This window comes from Sapajus apella, unplaced genomic scaffold (assembly GCF_009761245.1).
Source record: "Sapajus apella isolate SASKATOON/1434 unplaced genomic scaffold, GSC_monkey_1.0 scaffold2, whole genome shotgun sequence".
Taxonomy (NCBI): Eukaryota; Metazoa; Chordata; class Mammalia; order Primates; family Cebidae; genus Sapajus; species Sapajus apella.
The window spans coordinates 27634849-27654526 of NW_022436942.1; the positions used below are offsets into that span (position 1 = coordinate 27634849).

At 41.7% G+C, this 19678-nt stretch overlaps 1 protein-coding gene and 2 long non-coding RNA genes across 5 annotated transcripts in view; 2 read left to right on the plus strand and 1 right to left on the minus strand.

The window, feature by feature from the left end:
• Positions 1–811, plus strand: part of KANSL2 (KAT8 regulatory NSL complex subunit 2) — a 30261-nt gene extending 29450 nt beyond the window's left edge. For all 3 annotated transcript variants that reach the window (XM_032294981.1, XM_032294988.1, XM_032295002.1), the window contains exon 10: positions 34–811. In XM_032294981.1, the coding sequence (XP_032150872.1) occupies positions 34–165 (132 nt within the window). In that variant the 3' untranslated portion in view covers positions 166–811. The remainder of the gene's footprint in view (positions 1–33) is intronic.
• Positions 812–4241: 3430 nt separating this feature from the next.
• LOC116562721 lies at positions 4242–4500 on the minus strand. The gene is made up of 2 exons (XR_004274078.1): positions 4409–4500; positions 4242–4375 (listed from the first exon to the last, which is right to left on the minus strand). It is a non-coding gene; the product is annotated as an uncharacterized LOC116562721 (long non-coding RNA).
• Positions 4501–7468: 2968 nt separating this feature from the next.
• Positions 7469–15172, plus strand: LOC116562727. The gene is made up of 2 exons (XR_004274080.1): positions 7469–7507; positions 14725–15172. It is a non-coding gene; the product is annotated as an uncharacterized LOC116562727 (long non-coding RNA).
• The last annotated feature ends 4506 nt before the right edge of the window (positions 15173–19678 follow it).

The window sequence follows — 19678 nt, forward strand, 5'->3', positions numbered from 1 at the left end:
TGAATTTCTAACTGCAGTGCCTTTTTTTAACAGGGCCAGATGCAGATGGCTGGAGATGGGTGCAGATCCCTGGGATCTCGAAATTCTGAGAAGGCTTCTGCACCATTGTCTCAGAGTGGATTGGCTACTGCAAATGGGAAGCCAGAACCCACTTCTATTAGTTGATAGTTTTGGGAACCATTTTACTTTGGCAGATTTAAATTTCTCATTCTTCAAAGAAGTATTTCTGATCATCTCTCACAAAACACAGGCAACTCAACTACCTTGTTTTTCTTCTGGATTGAGTATTACAGTCAGACATAAAACCAAATTTTGAGGGAATAGACTGATACTTTTGAAAAGTTGTGGGTTTTTTGGGAAGACAAAGAGCTTTGATAATCCTTATCAAAGCTTCTGGGATTATTTGGGACTATACCTAAAAGGAAAGAGACATCTTTGTAATGGGATTTCCAAAGTCATAGATAGAAATCCACTTAAGTAGCTAGGTGGGAGCTGTCTTTGTGAGTGGTGTCCTTGAGATAGTGATGGCCCTAATATCTGGTTATCTCTATCTAAAGGCCTTGCAGTTCAGCGTTTCTTTACCTCTACTTAATTGAGCAGTCTTGAACCCCTTTCCCTGGTGAATTCTGGCTTTTATCCTCTGAGAAAATAGCCCACAGGACTGTGTCCTCCTTATCCATCTTGCTTTTAACCTATGTAAATTTCTGTGGTGGCTATCTTATGTAAAATAGAGTAAAAATTTATTGTATATAGTTTCTATTAAATGTTAAAGAAAATGTTATGAAAATATCAATCACCTGAATTGAATGCATGTTTGTTTGAGAGTATAGTATTTTTTACGGTTTTAGGGACCTATCTGATGGGAAAGGGAAGTTGGGACAGATAATACTTGCATCCCAGGAAGTAAACTTTCAGTAGCTCATTTTGGTTTTGCTTTGAAGGAAGAAGTAAAAGAAAAGGGCAGGACTTATTAAAGCCACTCAGTCCCAAATATCTTTCTTCTTTTTACCCTCCTCTCTCTGTCCCCTACACCCACTCCCATTTCTCACAATGCCAATGCCATCTGCCGGGCGTGGTGACTGATGCCTGTAATTCCAGCACTTTGGGAGGGTGAGGTTTGTGAGCTATCACTTGAGCTCAGGACTTCAAGACTAGCCTGGGGAACATAATGAGACTCTGTGTCTATACTTTTAAATTTTAAATAATTATTTAAAAAAAATAATGATAGGCTGGGTGTGGTGGCTCAGGCCTATAATCCCAGCACTTTGGGAGGCCAAGGTGGGCGGATCATGAGTTCAAGAGATTCGAGACCAAGAGATTGGAGACCATCCTGGCCAACATGGTGAAACCCCGTCTCTACTAAAAACACAAAAATTAGCTGGGCCTGGTGGTGCATGCCTGTAATCCCAGCCACTTGGGAGGCTGAGGCAGGAGAATCCCATGAACCTGGCAGGCAGAGGTTGCAGTGAGCTGAGATTGTGACACTGCACTCCAGCCTGGTGACAGAGTGAGGCTCCATCTTAAAAAAAAAAAAAAAAATGCTATCTCATAATTCTTTAGTGGTAGAAATATACTTAAAACAGAGAAATTGGGGCCGATGCTGGATCACTAAGATAGACATAGAATGTCAAGATGGTTTTGACGCTGAATCTTACAGCGGGGTTAAAATAGAAGTTTAGTTAGGGTTGAGGCACCTACACTAGCAATCGTGTATTTCTACGCTGCATTATGACAAAAAGCCCAAAAGATTAGATTACTTTCTATAAGAACTGAAATGGGCACAGAATAGTTTACATAGTTACACCATCATCTTTAAGTATTTCATTCAGGAATAGACGAAAGTAACTCATAAAAGGCTCATCAGATGATGAACCCCTAGGGAGATTGCCTTCACTAGGTCTTCCAGTGATACTGTTTTTCAGTTTGTAGTTCACTGCTTTTTTGATCCCATGGTCTAGTATTATTTTTATTTTATTTTGAGATGGAGTCTCGCTCTGTCTCCCAAGTGATTCACCTGCCTCAGCCTCCCAAAGTGCCAGGATTACAGGCGTGAGCCACCACGTCCAGCCTAGACTAGTACATTTTACACTTTATCCATAAAGATAAACATTGTTTCTTTTTATTTATGTGTTTATTTATATTTGAGATGGGATCTTACTCTGTCACGAAGGCCGTAGGGCAGTGTCATGATTATAGTTCACTGTAGTCTCGAACTCCTGAGCTCAAGCCATTTTCCTGCCTCAGCCTGTTAAATCGGACTTAAGTGCCATATCATGCCTAAGACAGACGCTACTTTTTTTTTTTTAAAGACTGTCCTGTTCTTGTCCGCTAGGCTGGAGTGCAATGGCACAATCTCGGCTCACTGCAACCTCCACTCCTGGCCTCAAGCAATCCACCTACCTCAGCCTCCCAAAGTGCTGGGATTTATAGGTGTGAGCCATCGTGCCCAACCCTAATTGATTTTTAAAAGACTAAAAACAATGTTGTGCTTCTAGGATTGAATAAAAATACTCCACATCCAAAGCTCTGTCAAAAGAAGTGCCCTAAAGAAAAAAATTGACTTTCCCTTTTTTTTTTTTTTTTTTTTTTTTGAGACTTTCGCTCTTACCAGCCAGGCTGGAGTGCAGTGTCGCCATCTCGGCTCACTGCAACCTCCATCTCCCTGGTTCAAGTGATTCTCCTGTCTCAGCCTCCCAGGTAGCAGGGAATACAGGTGCCTGCCACCATGTGGAGTGCAGTGGTGTGATTTTGATCTCAGCTCACTGCAACCTTTGCCTCCAGGGCTTAAGCAATTCTACGTCAGCCTCCTGAGTAGCTGGGATTACAGGCATGTGCTACCACGCCCAGCTAATTTTTTTGTATTTTTAGTAGAGACGGGGTTTCACCATGTTGATCAGTTTGGTCTCAAATTCCTGAGCTCACATGATCCTCCCGCCTCAGCCTCCCAAAGTGTTGGGATTACAGGTGTGAGCCACTGCGCCCGGCCAACTTTTATTTCTTAAGTGCATAGTAAACGTCCACAAAAAATATGTATGCACTCTTAACTTTGATGATTTTATGTAAGGAGCAGAAAGGAGTGGCATTAGATTTTGATTAAGGATCTGTTTATATTAGTTACTGGTTGGATTGTTCTGCGTGGGAACTTTAGATTCCCTCCCTGGGTTTGTAATGGGACAAAGGATAGGGCCTCTTCTAAATCTCCCTTCTGGGTAACTAACCATGAAATTAGGGATCAGTAAACATTTTAACCAACTGTAATACCAGTCACCAAGGGTGGTACAGAATCTGCATCCACACAATGAAGAATCGTGCTAATTAAGGAGGGTTAGGGTTTGTGGTGGGAGAGTAAAGAGGACTCTTTGGAGAAGTACTGGAGTGAGAAAGTATTTGTCAGTGCCTTTGCTGTGTCATAAACTACCCCAAAACTCAGTGGCTTACAATAGCATTTATTTTCTTGCTCCTGGGTCTAGTGGATTGCTCATGGGTTGGGGTGGGGAGGAGACTCTACTTCAGGAGCCAGAATTTGGGTTGAGATCAGATCTTTTCCAAATGTTTCATTCTGGGATGTGGGTAGATGGAAAGTGCAGCTCTCTTCTGGCAATCACAGAAGCACAAGAGGCCAAATGACACCAGGCAAGCACATTTTTCATTTACTTGTGTCTTATCTGCCAACATTTCATTGGCTAAAAGCAGGTTGCATGGCCAAATTCAACCTTGATGTAGTGGGGAAATAATACCCTGTCCAATATGTGGTCTGGAAGATCACATGAAGGAGATAAGGAATTGGGAATAATAATTCATTCTATCCAAGGAAGACAGGATTTTTTTTTTTTTTTTTTTTTTTTTGAGACAGTCTTGCTCTGTTGCCCAGACTGGAGTGCAGTGGCACACTCTTGGTTCACTGCAACTTCCGCCTCCTGAGTTCAAGCTATTCTTGTGCCTCAGACTCCTGAATGTTAGGGACAAGCTGTACAAGCTGACCCCTTCTCCCCAGTCTGATTGCTGGGCAGCTGCATTTCTGAACCCCTACCTAGGTGCCACATCAAGACTGCCAGACATGCTACAATTAAGCAAAGCCTGATTATAGCCGTCTGGGCATTTCACGGGAGGACGGGGAAAACATATATTGGTTATCCATACTTATAAATTCCTGTTTGACACATATCTGTAAAAAAATTCCTGGTTTTTCTCTTTTTTTAAAAGACTATCATTACAAAACTCACAGGATAATGTACTGTAGGTCTGTTACAAGTTAACAAACTATCTTTGTGCCTGTTAACAGCGAATAGATGACCTTAGTGCTGAAACTCCCTTATGCCCCTCTCACCCTATATAACAGCCCCTGGTTTTGTAAGTCCAGGGCTGCCTCCTCTGACTGGTACAGAGCAGCCTGGCAGGTTAATAAAACTTTCTTGCCTGACTTTTGGTCTATTCTCCTTTCTCTTGGCTACCCTTATACCGAGTAGCTGCAGTTACAGGCATGCACCACCACACCCAGCTAATTTTTGTATTTTTATTAGAGACAGGGTTTCACCATCTTGGCCAGGCTGGTCTCAAACTCCTGACCTCAAGCGACACCTGCCTAGGGCCTCCCAAAGTGCTGGGATTGCAGGTGTGAGCCACCACACCTGGCCACCACCTTGCTGCTTTTATTTTATTTATTTTTTCTTCTTTTTTTTTTTTTCTTTTTTTTTAAGACAAGGGCTTCACCATGTTGGTCAGGCTGGTCTTGAACTCCCGACTTCAGGTGATCCACCCGCCTTGGCCTCCAAAGTGCTTGGATTACAGGTGTGAGCCACCACTCCCGGCCTTGCCTTGCTTCTTTTAAATTTTGTGTATCTCTATTGCCAGATCATGCCATGGATTACCAGTGCTCTCATTACTACTGAACATTAGCATCTTTAGGTCAAAACAAATTCGACTAGGTATGATTCTAAGTGGAATCATACAGTATGACTGACTTTTGTGACTGACTTATTTCACTTGGATTAATGTTTTTAATGTTCATCCATATGTCAGAATTTCCCTCCTTTTTATTTTTATTTTTCTATTTTGAGGCAGGCTCTTGCTCTGTCATCCAGGCTGGAGTGCAGTGGCATGATCATAGCTTGCTGCAACCTTGACCTGTTAGGCTTAAGAGGTCATTCCAGGTCAGCCTCCCAAGTAACTGGGACTACTGGTGTCCATCACCACAACAGGCTAATATTTTTTTTTTTTTTTTTTTTTTTTTTTTTTTGGGTACAGATGGCTTCTTACTATATTGTCTAGGCTGGTCTCAAACTCTTGGGCTCAAGTGATCCTCTCACCTTGGTCTCTCAAAACTGCACCCAGCTTTGCTTCCTTTTTTTCACCCAAAGGTATTTGCTATCTACCTTCCTTCCTTTTTAAGACTGTATAATATTCCATTATACATATACATCACATTTTAGTACCCATTTATCTGTCAATGGACATTTGAGTTACTTCCACATATTGGCTCTTCAGATTAATGTTACTATGAGCATGAGTGTACAATTATCTGTTTTGTTTTTTTGAGACAGGGTCTTACTCTGCTGCTCAGGCTGGAGTGCAGTGGCATGATCTTGGCTCATGGCAGTCTCCTCATCCTGGGTTCAAGGGAACCTCCTGCCACAGCCTCCTGAGTAGCTGGGAGTACAGGCACTTGCCGCCATGCTGACTAGTTTTTATATTTTTTGTAGAGATAGGGTTTTGCAATGTTGCCTAGGCTGGTCTGGAACTCCTGAGTTCAAGCCATCTGCCTAAAGTCCTGGGATTATAGGCGTGAGCCACTGCGCCTGGCCAAATATCTGTTAAAGACCCTGCTTTCAATCCTTTTGGGTATATATCCAGAAATGGAATTACTGGATCATATGGACATTCCATTGTTAATATCTGAGGGATTGCCATACTGTTTTCCCTAGTGGCATTTTACATTCCTGTTATCAATGGACAAGGGTTCCAGTTTCTCCATATCCTTGCCAACATTTGTTATGTTATTCCTTTAATGTTGTTGGTTTTAATTGCCAGAAGTTTGTTTAGAAATTTTGCATTTATGTTCGTGAGCAATTATTGATCTGTAGTTTCTCTTTTCTTAATTTTTTTTTTTTTTAAGATGGGGTTTCACCATCATGGCCAGGCTGGTCTTGAACTCCTGACCTCAGGTGATCCACCCACCTCGGCCTCCCAAAGTGCTAGGATTACAGGCGTGAGCCACCACGCCCGGCCCTCTCTTTTCTTTATTTTTTTGGGATGGAGTCTTACTCTGTCACCCATGCTGGAGTGCCGTGGCACTATCTTAGCTCACTGCAACCTCCATCTCCTGAGTTCAAGCGATCCTCCTGCCTTAGACTGCCGATTACAGGCTGGGATTACAGGTGCCCGCCACCATGCCTAGCTACTCTTTTTTTTTTTTTTTTAATAGTTTTAGTAGAAACAGAGTTTCACGATGTTGCCAGGCTGGTCTTAAACTCCTGACCTCAAGTGATCCACCCACTTCAGCCTCCCAAAGTGTTGAGATTACAGGTGTGAGCCACTGCACCCGGCTGACGTTATGTTTCTTTCTTTTTTTTTTGAGATGGAATCTCACTTTGTTGTCAGGCTGGAGTGCAGTGGTGTGATCTTGGTGCACTGCAACCTCTGCCTCTGGGTTCAAGCGATTCTCCTGCCTCAGCCTCCTGAGTAGCTGGGACTATAGGTACATACCACCATGCCCAGCTAATTTTTGTATTTTTTTAAAAGTAGAGATAGGGTTTCACCATGTTGGTCAGGATGGTCTCGATCTCTTGACCTCATGATCTGCCCACCTTGGCCTCCCAACATGCTGGGATTACAGGCATGAGCCAGTGAGCCTGGCCATGCAGTTTATTTTCTTACAATATCTTTATCTGGGTTTGGCATGATAGTAATGCTGGTTTCTTAGAATTATTGCCTCTTTTCCAATTTTTGAAGAAGTTCCTGTAGAATTGGTATTTTTTCTTTATTAATGTTTGGTAAAATTCCCCAGTGAGGTTTTTTAACAGTTTCAGTTTCTTCAATAGCTAGAAGACTAGGTTATCTGTTCCTCTTTTGAGGTTTGGTAATTTGTGTCTTTCTAGAAATTGTCTATTACATCTAAGTTGTGGCATTTATAATCATAAAGTTCATAATCATTTTTTTTTTAAATATAGAATGAGGGCTGGGACTAGGGTGAGGCAAGTGAGACAGCGGTGGTGCAAAACTTAAGGAGGCACTCACTCTTAGGATTGTGCAAAGTGACCCCTTTAATTTTACCTCCTAAGTGTCCTGCTCACCTTACTCTTGTCCTGTTTTGATAATCTGCATTGTAGTTCAGTGTAGATATTGGTAGGCCGTGTCTTCTTTTTTCCCCTTGTTAGTCTGACTAAAGTTCTTTGTTTTGTTCTGTTGCCCAGGCTGGAGTGCAGTGGCACTATCATGGCTCACAGCGGCCTCAATCACCTGGGTTCAGGCAGTCCTCCCCCTTCACCCTTCTGTGTAGCTGGGACAACAGGTGTGTGTCATCACACTCGGATAATCTTTTAATTTTCTCTAGAGACAAGGTCTCACTTTGTTGTCTAGGCTGGTCTTGAACACCTAGCCTCAAGCTGTCCTCCAGCCTTGGCCTCTCAAAGTGCTGGGATTACAGGCATGAGCCACTGCACCTAGCCTAAAGTACTATTAAATGTATTGATCTTATTAAAGCAACAGCATTTAAAAAATTATGATTATACTTTAAGCTCTGAGATACATATGCAGAACATACAGGTTTATTACATAGGTATACATGTGACATGGTGATTTGCTGCACCCATCAGCCTGTCATCTACATTAGGTATTTCTGCTAATGCTACCCCTCCCCTAGCCCCCCACCCAGCTTTTGTTTTTATTAATATTTTTCTATTTTTCTGTTTTCTAATTCAGTGATTTCCACTTTGATTTTTTTTTTTTTTTTTTTTTTTTTTTTTGTTTGAGACGGAGTTTCACTCTTGTTACCCAGGCTGGAGTGCAATGGCGCGATCTCGGCTCACCGCAACCTCCGCCTCCTGGGTTCAGGCAATTCTCCTGCCTCAGCCTCCTGAGTAGCTGGGATTACAGGCACGCACCACCATGCCCAGCTAATTTTTTTGTATTTTTTTTTATTAGAGACGGGGTTTCACCATGTTGACCAGGATGGTCTCGATCTCTTGACCTCGTGATCCACCCGCCTCGGCCTCCCAAAGTGCTGGGATTACAGGCTTGAGCCACCGCGCCCGGTGATTTTTTTTTTTTTAAATTTTACTCATAGGTAGTAGAACACTTGGATCCACTTTGATTCTTCCTTTCTTCTGCCTACTTTGAGTTTCATTTGTTCTTTTCCTTTTTTTTTTTTTTTTTTTTTTTAACGGAGTCTCATTCTGTCACCCAGGCTGGAGTGCAGAGTGTAATGGCACAATCCCAGCTCACTGCAACCTCTGCCTCCCAGGTTCAAGCGATTCTCCTGCCTCAGCCTCCTGAGTAGCTGGGATTATAAGCATGCACCACCATGCCTGGCTACTTTTTGTATTTTTGGTGGAAATGGATTTCACCACGTTGGCCAGGCCGGTCTCGAACCTCAAGTGATCCGCCTCCCTTGGCCTCCCGAAGTGTTGGGATTACAGGCATAAGCCACTTTGCCTGGCCTGTTGTGCCATTTTATAAAAAGGAGTTGATCATCGACAGATTTTGGTGTGGTGGGAGTGGTGTCAGGAACTAGTCCTTCATGGATACCGAGAGACAATGGTATGAATTCATTAATTTTTTTCAACTAATATTTATGGAATGTCTATAGTGTTTAGGCTCTCAACTAGGCAGGAGATTTTGATCCCTACCCAATTGCAACTGGAAAATACATTTACCTCATTTTGTTAGACATCCACCTTCAGTCTTACAGTCTCCATCTTTTTATTGTAATGGTCTCTAGTCCATCAGACTTTGAGGAAGGGCTAAGCTGAAATCAATCCAGGAAGAAGTCAGAAGTTGTCCTGTCCCCCTCAGTGAGTGTGTCCTGGAATGAGCTGTCCCCTGAGCCTGTGCAGAGCCCCCTCACCTCTTGGTTCTTGAGGCTGTGGATGATGGAGTTGACCATGGGAATGAATGGCATGTATAGGACAGAGAAGACCTTTTAAAGCAAGGGGGACATGTGGTCTGTTGGGGCCACATAGACCAGGATGAGGGTGCCATAAAATACCCCAACTATGCTGAGGTGGGAGGAACAGGTGAAGAAGGCTTTCTGCCTCTCATGGCTTGATTGTATTTGCAGTACAGGCCTCAGAATAAAGGCATAGGATGCCACCATCAGTAGGAAGGGAGCCAGTGTCAGGAAGCCTGAGATGCTGACTTCAGCTCCCCCACATGACTCCCCACAGAATGGCCCTACTACTATTGGGGCAAAGTCACAGGAATAGTGGTCAACCTCCCTCTCTGCCAGGACAGAGGTGCTGCCAGGGCCAGAGTGAAGGCAGAGGAGAAAAAGCCACTGAACCAAGCACTAGTGGCCAGGCAACTACAAAACCAGGTGCTCATCAGGGCAGGATAGTGAAAGGGGCGTCAGATGGCCAAGTAACTGTCATAGGACATGGCAGAGAGTAGGAGGCACTCAGCTGCAGCCAGCGAGGAAACATGTAGAACTGGGCCAGATAGCTGACTAGTGAGATGACTTCCCTCCCCTCCAGAAAACTCTGCAACGGCTGCAGTATGATGTGCAATCTCCAGCTGGGAGGAGTGGCAGAGGAGGAAGCACATTGGTGTGTGGCGTGTCTGACTAGAGGCCACAGCCAGCACCATGAGGGCATTGCCCCTGATTGTCACCACATTAGATGGCCAGGAAGAGAGTGAAGGGAAGGAAGCCCAGGTGTTGCAGCTCCCCGGAGCCCACTAGGATCAGCCAGGTAGTCTGGTTCCCACTGTCACCACTGGACTGCTGCTGCTTCCAGTTCTGATCTCAAAAGAAGGAAGCTCGTTAATATTATCTAAGATCCTATTATGGGCACACTCCATGCTTGGTTATCCATTTATTCATCACAGCACACATTGGAGACAGGCCTTATTGTCTCCCAGCTGTGGAAGAGAAACAGACCTGGTTTGTTCAAGTCAATTATTCATTGTCATCATGATGGAGTCATGATGTGAAACCGGGTTTGCCTGACTCTAAGGCTCCTGAATGGTCTGCTGTTCTACAGTGCTTTCTCAACCTGTTCTACCCACCTTTCTGTTTTTTTTTGAGATGGGGGCTTACCCAGATTAAGAGTGCAGTGGTGCAGTCACAGCTCACTGCAGCCTCGACTTCCTGTGCTCAAGCCATCCTCCCGCCTCAGCCTTCCAAGTAGCTGGGACTATAAACACATGCCACCATGCTTGGCTACTTTAAAAACTTTTTTTTTTTTTTTTTTTTTAAATAGAAGGCCAGGTGCGGTGGCTTATGCCCATAATTCCAGCACTTTGGGAGGCCGAGGTGGGCGGATCACAAGATCAAGAGATCAAGACCATCCTGGCCAACATGATGAAGCCTCGTCTCTACTAAAAATATAAAAATTAGCTGGGCATGGTGGCATGCGTCTATAGTCCCAGCTACTCAGGAGGCTGAGGCAGGAGAATCGCTTGAACCCAGGAGGTGGAGGTTGTGGTGAGCCGAGATCATACCACTGCACTCCAGCCTGGAGACAGAGTGAGACTGCATCTCAAAAAACAAATAAACAAAAACAAACAAATAGAAATGAGGTCTCCTTATGTTGTCCATGCTGATCTCAAATTTCTAGGCTCAAGTGATCCTCTCAAAGTTCTGGGATTATAGGCATGAGCCACTGGACCCAGCCCCAAATCCTTTTTAAGTGATAGAAATGTCAAAATTAGAGAGCAGCGTAACATTCTTCCAGTCGGCAGGGAGCTATTTACCTGGCAGTCGTGGCTGGGCACCAACAGGAGGACCACAAGTGGTGAACTGTGGAAGGGTGGGAGGTGCGCCCATCGCCTCCAGGGGAGTTTGTCCTACTCTGAAGTCAGGCACATCCCTGAGGCTGCCACTCATCTCAGACTATTTTTTCTTTCCAAGAAAGCGTCACTTGGAAATCCAGATGAGCAATCTATAGTATCTGTTCAGTGAGATATGCAACACAGAAAGGTCTGAATTAACCCAGATCCCTCTCCCCTGGGAAACCACTCTTTCTCCTTGAACAGGTGTCCTGGTGACCCTTGGTAAAGCCATTTCCAAACTTTGCCCAATCTCTGATCAGTTTGTTGGAATCTGGAAACACTCTGTTTTTCTTGGTTCTCCTGCCTTATATTTTCCATACAGGTCAAATGCTCCGTTTATCTTAACTAACTGTGGGTTCTTTGGAAACTTCTATTCTGATGTAGGTTTCCTTCTCTCAGTTATTGCAGCACTACTTTCACACCAAATGCATAGGAGGACCTTGTGGAATGAATAAATGAATTCCAACAGCAAATTGCCATGAAAAACTTGCAGCATCTGACAGTTAATGCTAGAGTCGGACAAAGAGACGTTTATGTGACTACGAAAAGAGGAGGAGGAATCATTGGTCATCCCCTATAGTTGAGGGAATATTGGAAGCTTGAGATGGAATCATGAATAAGAATGGATATGGAAGTCAAAAAATGTGTGTGTGTGTAGGAGGAAGAAACCAGAAAGCTCAATGTGATAGAGACTTTTCTCACTTTTGAAATTAAGAAAGATGACATCTCACATTAGCAGATGGCAATGAGAACAGAGGGTTTTTGTGTTTCTGGCCTGATTCTACCTTTCCTCTGGCTTTGGGCTTACATCATGCAGACCCACATTCAGTTATATGGGGATACAGACACAGAACAATGTTTTCATATGTATTTGAACATATTCTGTCCTCTATATACTAATGATTTCTTAAAGAGCCAAGAAGTGACTGGAATTGAGAGTGAAATAGGATTCTGGGTTTAGCAGAGAGATGGAGCAAAGGAAGAAACTAATGAAACTAACCAAATCAACCAACTAGTCAACTGACCTGAAACTTCTTAAGTCCACTCTGAGCCAATGCTTATGATTACAAAGTTAGAAGCACTGCCCTTGCTGACCAGGGAATTTTACTTTGGTCCCTGGTAAAATTCTCAAATAGATGCTTTATAGACTAGCTGGAAGTCCCGTAAGGGATCACCAGGATCTTTGTAATGCTGATCCTAATGTAAAACCTCATATGATGTCTTTTACTGACAGTATTAATACTTAAACAATTAAGAGAAAGGGGCAGAGAAAGGGCGTATTAATCTTAGTAAAGATTCACAGAAAGGATGATGACTGTGTGGTTAGAGATAATGCTTTTAGTTTGGTTACCATACACCAAAATTACTCATCAATAACTAAAAAGCTGAAGAAATCTGTCTACTGAAAAGGAGAAGGTGTAGATCTTATCTTCGTCACCTATTTTTAGCAATAACTTCAATAGTCATAGTAAATATACATGGCGCGTCAAACTTCAGATGATATGAAACAGAGGGAAAGTCAATATTATCGGTGACAATTGTAATTCAAAATAATCTTGCCTTTGGAATGCCAAACTAAAAACAAAATGGAATTTAACAGAGGCACATATAAACTCTGCATGTAGATTTTAACAACCGGTTACACAAGTATAGGAAGGGTAAGACCCAATTTAGTAGTCATTTATGTGAAAATAATTTAGGCTTATTGTTGACCATCATCAATCAGGGCTTGAAAACTGTGAAATACAAGGGATGTATGAAGAATGTAGGGATGTTGAATCTGGAAAAGGCAAAATGAATGGAAGAATATGATAACTGTTTTCAAATATTCAAGAGACTCTTATAAAGAAGAGAGATTATATTTAGTCTACAGAACAAGGACCAAGGGTGTGGTGGTGCTGGAAAACCCAGGACTACTCATCTGTGCTGGCTTCCTAGAGGTGATTCTTAAGGGGCTAACTATTGTTATTTACTGCATTTTTGGGGGGGTATGAAAATAAGATAAGGCTCAGGGGACAGGGTCAGTGCGGGTGAAATGGAATTTCTCCCCGGAACCTCCAGAAGTTTGTTGGCAAATATGGGCCTCATCCACAGGAACCTCCTGGAGCAAACATTTAAAAAATATGATAAGCTCTTTTCCATATGTTTAGGTTGGGTCAGTGGTGGTCCTCTCTGTAGGCAGAGAGTAGTGTTGACCCAGATGAACTCCAGATGCTGAGGCTCGGTGTAGACGGGGGCAGACCTGCTCTGGGCTTGGAGTCAGCTTCTCTCCTGGACATCTTTACCTCTAGACTAAATTTTTCTGCCAGCTGGCAGCTCTGCAGACTTTCTGTGAGCCCTTCAGGATAAACTCGTTGTAAATATACTTATAGATGACTACAGGAACTAGTATTCTCAATAAGGCTGTTAGGTAAATCCAGTAAGATGTTGGACAATATGTAATAAAAACAAAGTTTGGCTTTGGAATAACTGATCACCCTGAGCCATCCTTCATGAAGATAATTAGAAAACCAAGCTAATTGTCTTTCAAGACTAGTCTTAGATCATGATAAAAAACATATGTGAACAATACATACACATTATAATAACTCTGCTGTTAAAATTTATTTCTAGCTTTTTATATGCACTTTTTATATAGCTATAATTATTATCATATGTACAATTTGAATCCTGATGTTTTACCTAGTATTTTATTATAAGCATGTTATATATCGCACATTAAAAATAATGATATAATAATCATTATGTAGCTCTAGCAGAATTTGCCTAACCATTTTTTTCATGGAATCTTTGGGTTGGGAGTGACTGTAAACTATATATAGGCCAACATTTCACTAAGAGGGGAGGTTATTTGTTCTCTTTATATATATTTTAACTGAAAAGAAGACAGTATCTTTTTAGGGCATCTCAGTGTTTCAACAAATTAAAAATTTAAAAACTTTATTTATTTTAACATTATTTGGGCAATGAATCATAGTTGCATACATTTATGGGATACAATTTAATGATATATGTATAAATGTGGCAGAATTAAATCAAGCTAATTAACATATCCATCACTTCACTTACCTATCTTCTTTTTATGGTGGGACATTTGACATTTACATCCTATTTTTATTATTATTATTGACCATATTCACTCCACTGTTGCAATAGATCCCAAGACTTACTCTTTCTACCTGAAACTTTGTACCTTTGATCAACAATTTCCACCCCTCTCCCCAAACTCTGGTAACTCTCCTACTTTCTACTTCTATGACATCAACTTTATTAGATTTTACATGTAAATGAGATCATGAAATAGTTGTCTTTTTGTGCCTGGCTTATTTCACTTAGCATAATGTCCTACAGATTCATTCATGTTGTTGGAAATGATAGGGTGTTCACCACTTTTTTTTAATTCTTCTTGGCAGGCTCAAAACACCCACTTTTAAGGCTGAATAGCATACTATTGTGTATATATGTTACATTTTCTTTATCCATTCATCTGTTGATGGACACTTAGGTTGTTCTCACATCTTGACTATTGTGAATAATGTTGCAGTGAACAGAACACAACTATGCCTTTGACATATTTGTTTCAGTTCCTTTGGATATATATGCAGAAGTGGGACTAATGGGTTGTATGGTAATTCTATTTTTAGTTTTTTGAGGAAACTCCATATCATTTTTCATTACGGGTGTACTAATTTACATTTCCACCATCAATGTATAAGAGTTCCCTTTTCGAAATGCTTCCAGATCCCAAGGACACTCACATCATCATCAGCTGGATGATTGCACAGACTGCCACTGCCATTGCTGGGTTGACTTCCTATCCATTTGACACTGTTCGCTGCCACAGGATGATGCACAAAGGAACTGATACGTACACAGGCATGCTCGACTGCTGGAGGAAGACTGCCTGTGATGAAAGAGGCAAAGATTTCTTCATGGTCCAATGTTCTTAGAGGCATGGGTGGTGCTTTTGTGCTTGTCTTGTGTGATGAAATCAAGAAGTACACCTAAGTTATTTCCTAGAAATTCCCCCTCTGTGAACACGCATGTTGTATTATATAGCGTATCTTGAGCATTCTTGACAGACTCCTGGCTGTCAATTTATCAGTGGCAACTATTTACTGGTTGAAAATGGGAAGCAATAATATTCATCTGACCAGTTTTCTCATAAAGCCATTTCCATGATGATGATGATGATGATGATGGGACTCAATTATATTTTTTATTTCAGTCACTCCTGATAACAAATTTAGAGAAATAAAAAATCTAGGGCCGGGAGTGGTGGCTCATGCCTATAATCCCAGCACTTTGGGAGGCCGAGGCGAGCAGATCACGAGGTCAAGAGATCGAGACCATCCTGGCCGACATGGTGAAACCCTATCTGTACTAAAAATACAAAAAATTAGTTGGTTGTGGTGGCACACACCTGTAGTCCCAGATACTCGGGAGGCTGAGGCAGGAGAATTGCTTGAACCCAGGAGCTGGAGTTTGCAGTGAGCCGAGGTCATGCCACTGCACTCCAGCCTGGTGCCTGGCGACAGAACGAGACTCTGTCTCAAAAAAAAAAAAAAAAAAATTCTTGAGAAAAATAGTTCCCTTTTCTCCACATCCTCTCCAACACTTGTTATCTTTCATCTTTTTGATAAAAGTCATTCTAACAAGTATGAAGCAATATCTCATTGTGGTTTTAATTGTATTTCCCTCATAATTAGTGATGCTGAGCAGTTTTTCATGTATTTATTGGTCATTTATATGACTTTTGAGAAATGTCTGTTCAGGTCCTTTGCCCGTTTTTTAATTGGGTTAACTTATAAATAAACATTTCGGAGCTCCACACATTAGGCTTTATTGGATGATCAAGACATAGGATCTGCCTGCAGATTAACTATGCTACAGTATGGAGTATGTGATGACTACTACAAAAGAGCTATATCGTTTATTGAGAAGGATTAAGAGGCCGGGCGCGGTGGCTCAAGCCTGTAATCCCAGCACTTTGGGAGGCCGAGGTGGGTGGATCACGAGGTCAAGAGATCAAGACCATCCTGGTCAACATGGTGAAACCCCGTCTCTACTAAAACTACAAAAAATTAGCTGGGCACGGTGGCGTGTGCCTGTAATCCCAGCTACTCAGGAGGCTGAAGCAGGAGAATTGCCTGAACCCAGGAGGCGGAGGTTGCGGTGAGCCGAGATCGCGCCATTGCACTCCAGCCTGGGAAACATGAGAAAAACTCATTTAAGACACAAAAAAAAAAAAAAAAAGAAGCATTAAGGGAAGTTAATGGAGAGAGTGGAATATGCACTAGAATTTAAAACATAGTAAAGGTTTTAGAAAGTTAAAAATGAGGGTAAGTGTCTTCAGCTTCCACCCATGGAGGAATGACTGGTACCAGTCTAGTTCTCCTGATGTAAACAACTACAAAATGGACAACATATAAAATATCTGTTTTCAGCTACAGGAAAACATACAGCACAGAACTGTAATCCCTTAGAGAAGGGAAGTAGTTGAGGTGGGCCCTCATCACGTTGGTTTTTCTGTCTTGACACACTTTTCAGACCTGGACTCTGGGAGGAGTAAGTTAAGACAGAGATCAGAGTTTGGAGAGGCAGAGATTGTTTGAATTTGTAGGGCAGAAGAGGAGGGAGGTAGAGTGAGAAATAATTTCAGAAGCCTATGTAGAAATCTGATGAGACTTTGGCTGAATATTACTAGGAGCTGTAAGTTAAGTAACTGATAGAACTCATACAGAATAGGAGATGTTAGAGTTCCAACCATCCAGGTTGGAGAGATCGCATTGAAAACGGGGCATTCAGCAGATACCTCAGAAAGGTATAAATATAATTAGGTATAGTTATAAATCAGTCCAAAAATAAAAGCTAATCTAGACCTGTTTAACAAAACTAAAAATGAAGCTTGAAATTATTAAGCTGAACCTTAAGTATCTTAACTGTCTACTAGAACAAGGCCAAAACTCTTTAAAGAAGACAACAAAAGGCTGGGCATGGTGGCTCATGCCTGTAATCCCCGCACTTTGGGAGGCTGAGACCAGCCTGGCCAAGATGGTGAAACCTCGTCTCTAAAATATAACAACAGAAAAAAGAAAGACAACAAAATCTAAAATCCAGACACCCAACGACAGAATATCCATAATGTCCAGCATCTAATGAAACAATTAGTAGAAATACAAAGAAGCAGAAAAATGTGACCACTAATCAGAGAAAAATAATAAAGGACATCAGCAAGATGGCAGGTTAAAAAATCCCAGATCCTCTCTTCCATGAGAACATGACCTCAACAATATATAAACCTGCCTGAAAAATCCAGAAACCAGTTAATAGGTTCTTGCACCCTAGCTGAATGTGAAGCCAACCCCATCAAAAGCTAGCAGGAAAATTTGTGGCATTCACTCATCAGAGCCCTTCCCTCTGGCATGGCATGATATAATCTGGAGGAAACCTCCAACTCTTGACTTCTTTCTGGGAAGGCAAAGGAGTGAAATGTAAATCCAACATTCTGACTTTTGGAGGTGCTACTGAGGGAGCTGCCTAAATTTAAGCACTGACCTGGACAGGGCTCAGGTTGGGGCTGGTTAAGAACGAAGGTGATCAAGGTGGTTTGGTCCAGCACCAGAGTCTGCAGTACCATAGACAAACACTAGGTGGAACTCCAGTACCACAGCTTTCTACAGCACCCGACAAGCAGCTGTATTGCAGACACAAGAGCTCCTGAGTAGAAACTGGCAAATGTTTCATCACGTTGGCCAGGCTGGTCTCCAACTCCTGACCTCGTGATCCAAAAAAAAAAAAAAAAAAAAAAAAGAAACTGGCAAATGTGAAGCAAATATACATATCCATCATCTCATGAAGTTACTCATGGTTTTTGTGTTTGTGGCAAGGGCGGCTAAAATCTACTCATTTAGCTTGAATCCTGTAGAGTACAATTTGATCTGTAGGCTTGTTCATTCTACATATCTACCACTTTGCATTCTCTGATGTACATCTTCTCATTTCCTACTCACCCCTGCCCCTGGTAACGAGTGTTTTGTTCTGTAAGAAATGGACTTTAACTATAAATATGAACATGAGACTATGTCATGAAAATGATTATCATAAGAAAGCTGTACTTGTCAAGGAGGCGATTAAAGTAAAGCAACAACAATAACAAAGAAAGCTGTAGTGGTTGTATTAACGTAGGACAAAATAGAGTTCCAAGCAAGACATTTTCTAGGAATAAATAAGGATTTGCATAATGATAACGAGTTGAATTCATCAGGAAGGCAGAACAATAATAGGGCTTCAAAATGAAGCGAATGAGGGAAAAACTGATAGAGCTGAAATGATTACAGTTGGGTATTTCAACATTTTTCTCTCAACCATTATGTGATGAGTAGTCAGAAAATCAGTATGTATGTAGAAAATTTAACATTATCAACCAACTTGATGTGATTGACATTTATAGTACATTTCATAAATAACAGCAAGAAACACATTCTCACCGAAATAGACCATATGATGGGCTATAAATAAGACAATAAATTTCAAAGAATTGGTATAAAGCTGACTATTTTCCATTACTACAAGGGAAGTAAATTAGAAATAAACAACAATAAAATATCCAGAATTTAAGCAACACATTTTTATATTATTATTATAATTTTTTTTTTTTGAGATAAAGTTTTACTCTTGTTGCCCAGGTTGGAGTGCAATGGCATGATCTCAGCTCACTGCAACCTCCCCCTCCTGGGTTCAAGTGATTCTCCTGCTTCAGCCTTCCGAGTAGTTGAGATTACAGGTGTCCACCACCATGCCTGGCTAATTTTTGTATATTTAGTAGAGACAGGGTTTCACTATGTTGACTAGGCTGGTCTTGAACGCCTGACTTCATGTAATCCCCCCAGCTTGGCCTCCCAAATTGATCACAGTCCTGAGCCATCACACCCAGCCATTGTTATGATTTTTTAAGAGACAAGAGTCTCACTCTGTTGCTTAGGCTGGAGTGCAGTGGTGTGATCATAGCTCACTATAACCTCAAACTCCTGGCCTCAAAAATCCTCCTGTCTCAGCCTCCTGAATGGCTGGGACTGGAGACAGGGGCCACTATACCTGGATAATTTAATTTAATTTTTTTTTTTTTTTTTTGGTGGAGACAAGTTCTTGCTATATTGCCCAGGCTGGTCTCAAACTCCTGGCCCCAAATAATTCTCTTGCCTTGGCCCCCCAAAGTGCTGGGATTACAGGCATGAGCCACTGTGCCTGGCATGCAACGTATGTTTAAATAACCCATGGGTAAAGGAAGAAATCACAAGGGAAATTAGAAAATATTTTGAAATAAGTGATAATAATTGCTAACATATCAACAATTGTGAGATGCAGCTAAATTAGTACTTAGAAGAAACTTTGTCTTTAAATGCTTATGTTAGAAAGATAAATATTTAAAACCAATAATTTAAGCTTCTACTTTAAGAAGCTAGATCAAGAAGAGCAAGATAAACTAAGAGTAAATGAACAAAGAAAAGAATAGAGAGGCCGGGCGTGGTGGCTCAAGCCTGTAATCCCAGCACTTTGGGAGGCCGAGGTGGGTGCATCACGAGGTCAAGAGATCGAGACCATCCTGGTCAACATGGTGAAACCCCGTCTCTACTAAAACTACAAAAAATTAGCTGGGATTACAGGCACGCGCCACCATGCCCAGCTAATTTTT